The following is a 12,695-nucleotide window of genomic DNA, read 5'->3' as shown; positions in this document are numbered from 1 at the left end:
TGACAAGTCGTTTAAGTTTAATGCACTTTAAATTGGCATCTTTGAGATACAGAATTCCTCAAAGATTGTACATTTAGGCCTACTTATGAAAGATATGTCTATTTGTTTATTTTGCATCTTCCCTGCTGTGGTCCACAACTACAGTCTCTTGAAGAAAATAAAAGGCATAAGGGAAACAGTAGATATATATATATATACACACACACACAATACATAATACTTATTGTCCTCAACACACCCAAAGGGAGATCTTCAATTAAGATTTACATTCAATAATCACATTATTTCATGTAGTACTGACAGGAAATTTGAATTAAAACACAATTTGGGGGAATAAGGCATGTTTGCTTTGTTGCCGACAGTAAGATAAGAAAATTGATAACACTTGGGTCTGCAGGCTATAGGTGAAACTCCCGCCAAGGCACAGCTAGCTGAGCATACATACTGAAAGTGGAGGCAAGTAGCTAGCCTGGTTCGGCTTAATGATTTAAAAAGTGTTGCTACCTGATCCTGTAAATCTCACTACTTAGGAGTAGCCCTGTGCAAATTTATATTGTGATATTGCTACTTTGACACTTATAATCTACCCATTTAGTAAAGATAATTTGTTCATTGATATCAAGTCAGTCAGTCATCTTTAAAGCTGCAACCCTTCATTGAGTGATCTGACGCCACAAAAAAAAAAAAACCTTCATGGGGGCGGGGGGAATAGAGTCAATCACAGCCAACATTGGGCGAGAGACTGGGTACATCCTGTATTGGTTGCCAGTCAACCACAGGGATGACACAGCGACAGAAAGGCCAATGGGTAGAATGGAACCCAGGACATTCTTGCTGAGACACCACCGTTCCACCCCATTCACTAGTATGGTTTGTAAAAAAAAAAAAATAGTAGTGTAGATGGCTAATTACCTTCCAAATTGTTTGTACTATTTTTTGAGAATCTTCTTTCACATTGATGACATCAATATGAGATCATTGAAAGTTTTCAATCTAGATTAAAAGCAAAAATCACATTCAAATTTAAGAAATGATTAGTATAAGGTATAATGTAAATGGTATAGGCATTGTTAAAAAACGTATTTGGTATCACACATCCACAATAAAAAGACTCCAGGAACTCTTAACAAGCCAAAACATAGTCCAGCATATAACTCCCCATAAAACCTGCATTTTTTACATTCACTTTTAAGTGCAGATGAACAAGCTATGACGGGTTTGATTATTTAGTTATAGAGGTGCTGGTGGGTCGCTTTGTGCTATGCTAGCAGCGAACTCAGCAAGAAATATTCCTTTAAGAAGAATTTTAGCTGTATAATAAAAATAAAAAAAACATGAATCCCTGTTACAGCAACAATCTACTCTACAATATATGAGAAAGTCATAGTGTAGGTCTAGTATTTTCCACTCTGTTGAGGAAACAGGAAAAACTGAACAGTAGTCTAATGATGGTAATGAGTCCATACAAAACTAATGCTCTGAATTGGTAGACAGCAGGCACTGTGGCTACATTAAGGCATCTCACTCAGCCTTCATTTGGTCCCTGACATCAGAAGGCAGAGTTTCAAAAAGCATCTCTTCCACTATAAGGCCACTGCGCTTCAAAGCACGACAGCAACCAAGCTCTTGAGGCAGAACCTCAAAGTGGTTGCATTTCAGGTCCAAGTATGTCAGTAGAGCTAAGTAGGAAATCTTTGGTGACAGAATGGACAGCGAGTTTTTGCCAAGCTTCAGAGTTTTGAGCTTCTTGCAAAAGAACAGCTCATCTGGTAGATTTTCAATTTTGTTACAGGTGACAGAGAAATACAGCAGACTCTGAAGGACTCCAATCTCCGGAGGGATGAACCGAATGTCGTTGTTGGACAGGTCCAGGTAGCGCAACTTGTTGCACAAGAACAGGTGGGAAGGCAAGATCTCAATCTTGTTGTGACTGAAGTAAAGGCGCTCAAGGCTGCCGAGCTTCTTGATGTGTTCCGGGATATACATGATGCTATTGTACCAAAGTTTGAGGCAGGTGAGTTTTCTAAGATGTTGGAAACTGATGATCTCCTCTATTGAGCGAAGGTTGTTCTCTTTTAGGTCAAGCTCTTGCAGATTAGTCAGGCTAAAGATCGCATGTGGGATGCGTTCCAGATCACAGCGTACCAGCTCCAGCTCAATCAGGTTGGTCATCTTTTTCAGGTTGTTCAGCATTACTAGTCTCGAGCCATCGTTGTGGAAGTACAAACGCTGAAGATGGCTGGAGACATCCACTATGGACTGGGGTATCTTTGTCAAATTACTCTTGAGGGAAAGCGTTTTTAAGCACTTCATTTCCCGCAGTGACTCAAGAACTATGTTTTTGGACACATCAGGACATAAAGACCCGGTGAGATAGAGTTCCTCTAGGTTGCGCAGGCCATACATCCATTGAGGAAGCTCCCTGTTATCATCAAATTTCACGCGAAGCACTTTGAGGTTCTCCTTGAGGAAGGACGTAGCCGTTTTGTGCAACTTTAAGCAGGATTGGTAAAGAGACAGCTCCTGCAGGTCTTCCAGCTGCGAGATGGATGCAGGGATGGTGACATTGTTGATGATCTCCAGCTTGAGTGACTGCAGCTCCGTCAACTCGAACACAGGGTCTGGTAACCCAGGGAGCATGAAGAGCTGAAGCTCAAGTCTGTTGTTGCTGTTAGTCTGCAGTCTCTGGCGCAATTTCTCCGCAGTCCACTCGTGGTTGAGGTTGAGCTGCTTCAGTTTGTTTTCACTGACCTCGGATAGAAAAACGGCAAAGCGCTTAGAATATAGCGGATCGTACTGATCGATCATGTGCAGCATGAAAGCAAAGTCGTTCTTCACGTCTGGGATGTCGTTGATGCCGGTTTCCTGTCGCACATACTCAAAGGAGTACTCCTTCAGCGAGCGGTAAAACAGCCAGTAAGAGGTGTAAAGGCTTGTCAAGCCATAGACGGCCACCAAACACAGGTAACAGTAGGACAGCTTAGAAAACAGATGAGCCATTGTGTGGTTACATTGAAACTCCTTGTAGCCTGTCATGTCCTGGATCTCAACTTTGCAACACACGCTACTCCGCACTTTATTCACTAGGGAACTATTATAAGCAATTATCAGGAGGAATTTGAACACCTTGAACACGGTCTGCCGAACGTACATTAGATAGAGGATGTCCCCTTCCTCAACGTGCAAACGGAACTTCTTCACCTTTTCAAAAAGAGCTTTGGCTTGTTCACCCTCTTTTTGGTCAAGGGCACTTGCTGATGGCTTGTCGACTACAATCTTCTCCGGGATAGACCGCAGGGATTGTGTCTTCTCCAGACTTCCTTCTCCAGGAGACAAAGCCAAGCTAGACGTATAAGTGGCGCTCTTTTTATCTTCCTTTTCCTCTGGATTTTCTCCGGAAACCTCAGACAAAGCTCGTGTGGTCCAGGGAGAGTCAAAGCACTTGCCAAGCATAGAGATGAAATGTTCTATTTTAGAGCTCGAGCCAGGGAATTTGAACCAAAAGTTGCTACACACCATGAAAATTATAGTGTGTATAAGAACCAAATAAGGAAAGTACTTCGCATACCAGTGCAGAGCCTTCTCATAACACATCTGATTGATGAAACTGTACTGTTGAAGATCCAGATTGGTTTTCAGGCCCTTCATTTCACTTAGCACGGTTGAATTATTGGATGGCGGGCGTAACAGTGACTTTGTTTCGCTGCATGTGTTCACGGAGAGAGGCAAGACTGTCGAAGGAAGGCATATGATTTTATCTTGCATTACCTAAAACAAAATGAGAGAAAAAATTAAAGATTAGTTTGCTCATGGGCCATCGGCAGTACATGGTTTATGGCTCAACATGCTTTGACACCCCCCAACAAAATCACAGTCCAGAGGGTCACAACACACCACATCCGCTCTATTGCATTGACTCACTGACTACAAAAAGCTTCCTAACTGGGCTAATGGTAAATAAAGTAACTACAACTTACATTTACAATGACAGAAACTGTTTTCTGATCACTCAAGTAACCTTATTTCGCTGAGAAACCACGGTGTACTGAGTACGTGTAAACATACTCAATGCATTAGTAAACAAGATCGTGCTGTAGTGTTTACCATATAGTAAATGTTGAGAAACAGGTGTTTCACTCTGCAAAAACAGGAAATGGATGCATGCCTCAAGGGGAGAAATTTCCTGCACTTCTGATTCCACGGTCAAAGAATCTGAAACTATTACACTATGTAATGCAATCTAATTTCATTTGTTAGAAGAAATTGTATTATTACTAAACTAAGGGGAAAGTAGCTCTGCTGCAGCACATCACATTCTGAAATGCTAAGTCAGGTCTCCGAAGAGCTGATCTGCAGAATTTTACAAACTCAGTCCCTTTATGGATTTCTCCCTTTCACTGTAAATGCAGATAATGGGGTGAATATAAACAAAATGGCATGTTGATAGTGGCCTGGCTAATGGTGTAAACTTGGACACTTAAATAATGATCTGCTTGACTCACTAAATATTCAATCATGTCCAAACATTGTTACAGTGAGGGTGAGAAACAATGGCTGATCCCAAGCTGATAAATATCTTGTTTTTTTGGCATAATTTTCAGGATTCACACTACAGAATGTCGCAGGAGCCAAATAACGGGAAGTGCCAGCCCACAAGAGTTTGGAATCTTATGTTTACTCAAAGGGGTGGGTAAATGTTTCCACTGGTGAACTCGTGTTGGTTTGAATGCTTCCTTTGCTGCACACATTCCAGGTTGTAAAAGCAGTGACTAAGTGCTTTCGGCTGCTGCCAAGCACGAGCAGTGATGTTCTGTCGGAGAGCTCAATTGAATTTAATCTCTATAGACGTATTGAACAAAAACACAGTAGGAGAACTCCTTCTATCTAATGAACATGTTGCAGTTCGAACCGAAGTTACATTAGCGTGCATTAGCTACATTTCCCCCACCACTTTGAAACAGATAGTCCCAGTCAGAGAGCGGAAAGACAAGCGGCACGAGCCGTATCATAACCATTTGCAACCCATGAAGCATTGCCACTGACCTGAAGAGTGCATCCAAATACACCAATCATAAGCATGACTACAGACAGGTAGTCTGTGAACACATCCCACCACGGCTTGAGGACTCTGAACGCTGGCTGCTGTTCAGTGAACTGCCGGAATTCCGTCATAGGAATCATGATGCCTGTGGATAAAAAAAAGTGGAAAATGATCCCATTTCACTTTCAGGGTAAACAATACCATTGCTGAAATCACAGTATAAAAGGGGATTCCGGTAACCACGATCACAGCAACCACAGCTTACTTCAATCCTCAATTTTTCATCTGCCTCCTCCAACAGGTCAAACTTTTTGACCAAATGTCTGCCAAATTGACCACATTGACCTCAGCTGCTAATTGTCAAATGTCTGCATGCTCACAAGCTGTACTAAGGGGCCGAATGGTAAAACTACCTTCTTGATCGACATTTCAGCATTGTCAGCATGTTCTTAGCCGTTCAGATAGTCTTTGGACCTCCATGCCCTCTTTGGTAAAAGCTCAGGGATAAACAGAGACCGGTGTTTTCTCAAGCTGATGAGTTCCTTTCCAACATTATACAAATATATACTATTTAAGAGTCAGTGTCAACAAATTACTAAGTGGATGACTCATTTTGGAGACCTTGTGTTGGGACATTAACCCTTAAGTCCTAGAAACCCACATGTTTGATGAATAGCTTTACAATGGACACAATGACTGAATTTTCATGAAGCAATTAATGTCTAAAAAGACCCACATGTCTTTGTGAACAACAGTAGAATAAAAAAAAAAAAAAGAGTGGTGCGCCCACACTGTGTATTCACCTTGTGTAAAGTGCTACAGCTGCGATTGTCCAATTTCCTGTCTGTCCAGCAGTAGGTTGGCTACAGCGTCATTCAAACTGAAAGTAGTAAAACAATTAATTGTGAAATATATTCAACATGATCATCTCACGATGGATTCAACTGGTTGAGGGAAAGGTCTTGCATGTGTCTAAAAATGTTGAAGGCGTGATGAAAAATCGTTTTGTAACTTTTTTATGATCTGCTCCAGGGGAACAAAGCGCTGTCAATACCTGAATACATCTACACTCACAATTCCCTTCATTATTGATGAGTGTGCTGCAAGGTAGTGTTGAAATGATTGCTAAAAGCCTGGGGCTTTTAGAGACATTCTAGTTGGTATAGTTCAACTAAACATTTGTATTGATATTTCCGTACACTGACATGACAACAAGCGGAAAGTATTTAGGGGATGTTCACACTGAATGGACTACAGACGGTTGAAGGGCCAAGAAACATTTCCCTCAATCAGCTCTATGTGCATCTATCTCCGAATGTTTCTGTGTTACAGTTTTACATGTACATTTTAATCAATTTTAGTTTCTACCATTTAAAAATATTTATTCAATTCACAAAAATATTCAACGGCAACATCTGTTTCCAGAAACAAAGATTTAGCTACTCAGGGTTTGCTGAGAACAGTTTTTGTTGGAACCAACGATGTAATCCCTATAGGGACGTAAGGTAAAGAAGTACGAATAAAATTTGAGGCTTATACTTCTACTCCACAACGTTGTAATATTGTACTTTTTAGTCCATTAAATGCATTTGAGAGTTACACAGAAAACAAGATAAACTAACCTTCCCAACCGTTCTTCCACTGTGGGCTGTTGTACTATTGACAATTTTGTGAGCTCTATGCCCACTCTGCTGAATGCTGGACTGGTGATCCTGTTTGCAAGTTACCAACACGAGTTCACGACGCCTTTATTTTTGTTAGGGGAGTGACAGATTATTAAGGGTACATTGCGGTGTGGTCTGCCAATTACTGCAAAAACAGCCCACAAAGTTAAATAATAAAATATATAATAATAATACTAATAATAGTATTGCCATTTGTTCAGAATTCAATGGCATCCTTAATTCACATTCATGACTTTTCTTCTTTTTTTTGTCTTTGTGCTTTCTCCTCACAGGTTTCTTTTATACTGTTTTAATGAACAGGGTGGATTCCTGTTAAACTAAAAGAAATGACCGTGAAAGGAGGCTTTTGGGACCAGGGTCAGAACACTGTAGTTAATATTGAGTTCTTAGGAAAAAGCCCGTCTTCGCCCTGGATGAGTCAGCCATTGAATTGGGCTGACCGGGCCGTAGGGGCATATCCTTGTCGCTTCCTGGCAGGAAATTTGCCTGAATCCCAGATATCCCAAAACAGACTTGTTTGGAACACACCCAGCCCCTGGCGTACAACAAGCCTTGTCTCGTTAAAGATATGGAGAAGGACGGGGGGGGGGACTACCCGCAATGCAGAGAAACGAGTGAGACGCACTTACATAGACTTTGCTTTGATAGCTCCTTAAAAAGTGGCGCGCGTGCTCATCCTGAGATCAGCTCTCCCCATCAATAAACCCTCCGGTGAGGAGCTTGAGTTCCCCGGTGTGGGATACACATAGAGCGAGAGTGGACCGCACGTGAACGCGTCTTTCACGCAGACGAATGCGTGGCCTGGAAGCCCGACGACGGTCTGTTCCAACACACCAGGTAAACTAACGGTAACGCTCCGGCGACCGCGCGTCACGCTTCATCCACACGCGTCCGACGTACGCGCTCTCTCGTTTTCCTCCATCACGGCCGCGTCGGTGACTTACCGTGGGTTAGATGGGAGCTGGAGGATGTGAGGGCTCGGCTTTCATGCAACGAGGTTTCGGATCATGATGTGCGCGGTGCCCCCCTTTTTACCCCTCTGCGCGTCCGCCAGCCTTCCTGGATCCTCCTCGTGCAGCCGTGTGGACCTCCGTCAGCCACAGGGGCGTGGACTGGTGGAGACTTCTCTCTGTGTGGAGAATGTAAGGAGACGCCCGAGGGGAGGAGAGGCCAAAACGGGAGCCCTTCTTCTGCTAATAATACTCACAGAAAAAAAATCTATATATATAGGTGTGTGTGTGTATTAATGTGTTTATATATTTGTGTGCGTGTGTGTGTAGAAAGTGCCTTGCATTCACCCCCTTGGAAGTGTCTACATTGTGTCATGCTTTAACCACATATTCAAATCTATTTAATTGGGTTTTTTTTGTAATGGACCAACACGAGATAGTCCATCATCTGAAAGTGGAGGGAAAGTTTACATGGATTTCAAAATAACAATCTAAAAAGTTTTGGGTGTGTATGTATTCACCCCCTTTACTATAAAACTCCTAACAAAGATTAGTCATCTTGGTTCCTTAGAGGCTGATCCGCGCTCAAACAATCTAGTCAATTCGAACCAGACTTCAGTAATCAGGATAATTGCGCATGGCCGTCCTACTTCAAAAGGGGGAAGCGTCTGCCCCCAAAACCATGATTTTCTTACAGTTCAGTTTAATAAACTCAAAGAAAGAGCCTCTGTTTCTCATTCAAGAGATTCAATTCTAAGTGCCCCATTATCCCATTCAATCAGATTTTATTTCTTTAAATGTGCCTGCTGGCAGTAGGCTTCATGGAATGCATCATCCATCATCCAATGAGATCTTGCTAGCAAAAATAATTATCTCAACTCCTTCAGAATAAGTAGATAAAAACAAGGCCAAAGAGTATTTAATTGCTACCAATGAATAGGTATGAGGATAAGTGTGCTCTATGTGCTTATGTATCCTATATATGTGTACATACATGTATTTGTAGATGACCATAGAAATAGGAGTCGAAATGTGTGCAAATCTGTCTATGGTCGGATTAGTATAGTATTTTTTATTTATAATCAGAAATCAATTGAAGCAATGATAAGACATTTTGTGTGCTTCTTTCTTTCTTATGAGTAAACATTATTATTTTCTACAATGATATGCCATGGCGTACTAAAAGTACATTTGGGAAACGGCATTATAAGCTGTGTAATGAATAGAGACAGGAATGCATTTTTTCATTAAATAGTGATACCTCAAAGAACTAACTAGCATTGCTCCTTTATCAAGCTTGCCACTCTGCAGGGAGTGGACAGCTGATCCGCATTACTCAGTTGTTATCCGGAACGGGCCTTGGTGTGACTAGTTGCCTTCACAAGTCACATGAGTAGTAAATAGGGCACACCTGCAATTGAATGTATACATGCAAGTGTTTTGTGAAGGCCTGTTAGAGAGCATTACCGAAAAGAGAGGATTGTGAAGACCAAGGAGCTCACCAAAAGTATGTTAGGTTATAAAAAGTACCCCAAGCTTTAAACATTTTACAGTGCACCATAAAATCTGCAGACAACAGGACCCTGCTGTTTGTGCTTGTTGTCCCCTTCCCCCTGCGGGTCACTTCATTGATCCGTATGCTATTCGTCCTCGATCCTCGGGACGTGTTCTCTGGGCAGTACGGGAGAGGTAGCTCACTGGAACAAGAGGAACGAGGAGAAGACTGCAGCTGAGAGGCCGAGGTGGTCCGATAAGTCCTGGCTGTCCTCCCTGGAGCTTCTGAGAGTGGACAACAACCAACAAGTGCACAAAGCCAGCAGTAACCAATGAGGTGTGAGGAGGCTTCAGCACTACAGCACTCCCTTCAACACCCCAAACCGAGAATTAGAGTACACTACCCAGAGCAATTGGTTTGTGATTCTCAATGCTGTTACGATATTTTATCGTAACCTTTTTTTAAAAAGTCAGGAAGTACAACATGCAGCAACAATCCAGAAAAAACACGTAACAAGTACCCCTGGAATGCTTATGGGTAGCATGCTTCGGATGTTCTGCTGTTATTTTTGTCAAAGCCACATACTTTGTTCACTGACAGTTGCTCCACAACTTCCTCCGGTGTAATAAATACACCAGGATCATTAGGGACATCACCAGTATTAAATGTCACAAGAATATCGCTATAATGTTTACTCCACAGCTCTGCAACGTTATCCGACCCAGTAACTCCATTAATACTGGATGGCAAGGTCATCTTAATGTTGTTCACAACCGTAACATCTCTCCTGAAATCCCAGGCATTACTCCCCTGCAGCCTTTTGGCCATGGAGTTTGCTCTCATGCTCATTTATTTTGATAAAGCGCACAGCATATACAAATCTAGTATTTGTGTATTTCATTTGTTCACTGTCTGGACCATGTCTTGCTTTTCCTGATAAAACCCAGTTTTTAAAAGCTTCTTTTCCCTTATGTGTCTAGTTCAGACACATATTCATTCCACCCAGACCGAAGCTTATGCCATTTACCCTTCATTGGCAGAATGATTCACTGCCATTAATCAACTGCTACAGTCATAATTTAACATATAACTTTGAAATAAACTTGGACACTTCTCCGATTGTGAGCTGTGTGCTCTCAGGCAATAGGAAAGACACCTTTTCTTTTGCGTATGTAATGGCCTGTAAAAAAAAAAACTGAAGTAAGGGGGCCTCAACCTTATTGCTTCAATTTGGAAAAAAAAAGCCCCCCCAGGAGTTAACGTTTTCTTTGAACCTGCTTGTTGATTTATAAAGACCTGCGACATCCTCTCTCTTCAACACAAACTGTCAAATCCGTAATCTCTCCAAACAACAAAAACGTCACTCGAACGTACATCGAAAGTGTCCCCGAGGAGAAAAACCGTAAAACAAAAAAATCAGAATTCTCTAGTTGACTCGATCCAGCGGGTCCGATTTTACGAGCTCTTTCCCAGGCTTTTCCTTTGTTCCTGATCCTCCGCATAGGGCCGGTTCCCAGGCTGCTCTCTCCCTTCTCTTCCAGCCACGTGTTGTTGTTGAAACTGCCCCCTGCCTCACTTAGGTGACTTAAACACCCACAGCTGGGTGATTTTTGAGGCCTTTTGGGAAATGTAGGGGCGCCAGTGGCAGCCCTTTTGTACCAATCCTGTGCAGGGATGTAGCAGCGCTCCACTACCTGGCCCCTTGTGATGCCACAGTATGTACAGGTTTAGAGAAGAATAATCCTCTCCTTCCCACAAAATGTGGTACCATTCCGTCATCCAAAAATAGATGAGGCATCTTAAGAGAAAATCATTGTTATTATCTCCAAGATCACCACGTACGTGTGCATCCGTGAATGACTGTGCACCTCTGTCTCTGTCCACAGCTAGTGTCTCATTGTGTGGCAGCAGCCTGCATCACAAGAGGCCAGTTATGGCTGCGTGCACGGACTCTCCCCCGGTCCAGGTGACTCACCTTTGCCCGTCCTTCCTGTTTAGAGTATTTGATGCTGGCTGTATGACTTTATTTACTCTCTCTACAGAAATAGACAATTAAAAGCTATATTTTTTAATATTACACTTTATTTCATATTGGAATCGTTTCAACCAAAATCCCAAATAAGACCATTATTACGGGAACCAGAATTACTACATTCTATTCATACATTCAGGTCAGCATGCAGCAGATGTGTCAAAGACACTGCACATTTGCTAACATCATGTTTGACAACAGTTTAGGGCTGTTATTAGAACATATATCCCAATTAATATTGTTTTGACTCCATTTATCTCTTTCAAAATGACACTAGGAAAAGATATTTTAGTGACATGTGACTTGATGTCCTGGTTTACAAATGAAGGAAGCAAAAAAAAGAGCAGCCACTAGATGACAGTATGGGGAAGAAAACCAAATAAAGTCTTTCCAAGCTCCTACAATCAACATATCATGCAGTAATTAATATTACATAGTCATTCAATGATTATTTATTTATTTATTTTACAACCACGTATCCAGATTCAGATTAAATATACATGGTCCAGGTTTGGATGACAGGTTATTATAATATGAAGGGAGACGGTAACGACCATACGGACGATCACCTCGTCTCTTTCCTTCCACAGCAGGCCTTTTAGCTCAGTTCTGCCGAATTTACCGAATAAATGGACAAAAAAATATTTTGTTTCTGAGGTCAATAACAAAGACCTAATCTTTCGTTTCTAAATGTTTTTTGTGCTCCTCATCTTTTTGTTTGTGTGCTTCTCTTTTTGTTTGCAAGCTCTCTTGGCTGCAGAGTCAAGATCTTCTGCTGGTTTATTTTGTTGTTGTTGTGTTACTTTTTATTTTTCATCTTCAAGAACCTTATTTCTGGCAATAAGTAAATAATGTGTACATAGTGTAAAAAACGTTGTGTTTAAAATGTATTTTTGATAATCAAAGACAAAGTGCTGTGTCTCATTTTTACCACAACAAAAGACAGCCTTTTGTCAAACTCCCATACGGAAGAATTGGAAAGTGTTAATGGAAAATATTCTCAGTTGTGTATGAAACAGTCCAATGATTAAGAAAATAAACCATTCTCAAAATGCTCTGGGTGGCAAACCTTTTGGAATCATTTATTTGATCTTAGCCAAAGCTTTAAATAAGGATCCCCCCTTCCCACACCTTAGATATACAACTACTATTGTTTTATCTAGAGACAATACAATGTACTATGTTCCCCTGCAGTTTTTCTTTCTCGTTATTAAAATGCAGCGCTTTCTCGAACAACTGAAGTGTAGACCTACATCCTTTCCCAGACGATCCACTCATCTCAAAGACTTGTTACCTGACTGTGCTCTTCTGATACACCGTCTCGGTGTCTTATTCAAGGACCAAAAAGCCAACAACTAATGGCAATGTCGGAATGAAATGAAGAGAATTCCATCTATATCTGGAGGCCTGGGCCTTCATTTTGTTGTTATCATCCTGAACACATGGCAACAACACAAGGTAAAAGCTGTACAAATTTTCTCCGTAAATTCAT

General features: G+C 41.5%; 1 protein-coding gene across 2 annotated transcripts; it reads right to left on the bottom strand.

The window, feature by feature from the left end:
- lrrc8c (leucine rich repeat containing 8 VRAC subunit C) lies at positions 1–8,328 on the bottom strand. Of its 2 annotated transcripts, XM_037469453.2 has the most exons (4): positions 7,671–8,327; positions 5,845–5,921; positions 5,044–5,186; positions 1–3,768 (listed from the first exon to the last, which is right to left on the bottom strand). In XM_037469453.2, the coding sequence occupies exons 3-4, from the start codon at positions 5,179–5,181 to the stop codon at positions 1,522–1,524; spliced, it is 2,385 nt and encodes a 794-aa protein (XP_037325350.1). In that variant the 5' UTR covers positions 5,182–5,186; positions 5,845–5,921; positions 7,671–8,327; the 3' UTR covers positions 1–1,521. The 2 variants fall into 2 exon arrangements, with proteins under 2 accessions (XP_037325350.1, XP_037325351.1); XM_037469454.2 differs by lacking the exon at positions 5,845–5,921 and having other exon boundaries at positions 7,671–8,328.
- Positions 8,329–12,695: the final 4,367 nt, after the last annotated feature.

Source organism: Pungitius pungitius, chromosome 7, assembly GCF_949316345.1.
Source record: "Pungitius pungitius chromosome 7, fPunPun2.1, whole genome shotgun sequence".
NCBI lineage: Eukaryota > Metazoa > Chordata > Actinopteri > Perciformes > Gasterosteidae > Pungitius > Pungitius pungitius.
The sequence above is the reverse complement of the archived record's forward strand: the minus strand, read 5'-3'. Positions and strand labels throughout refer to the sequence as shown.

Excerpts from the sequence above, each read along its gene's own strand:
- lrrc8c (XM_037469454.2), bottom strand. The coding sequence starts at position 5,181 with ATGATTCCTATGACGGAATTCCGGCAGTTCACTGAACAGCAGCCAGCG. Across the intron at positions 3,769-5,043 it reads TATTTGGATGCACTCTTCAG|GTAATGCAAGATAAAATCAT; the intron begins GTCAGTGGCAAT and ends ATTTTGTTTTAG.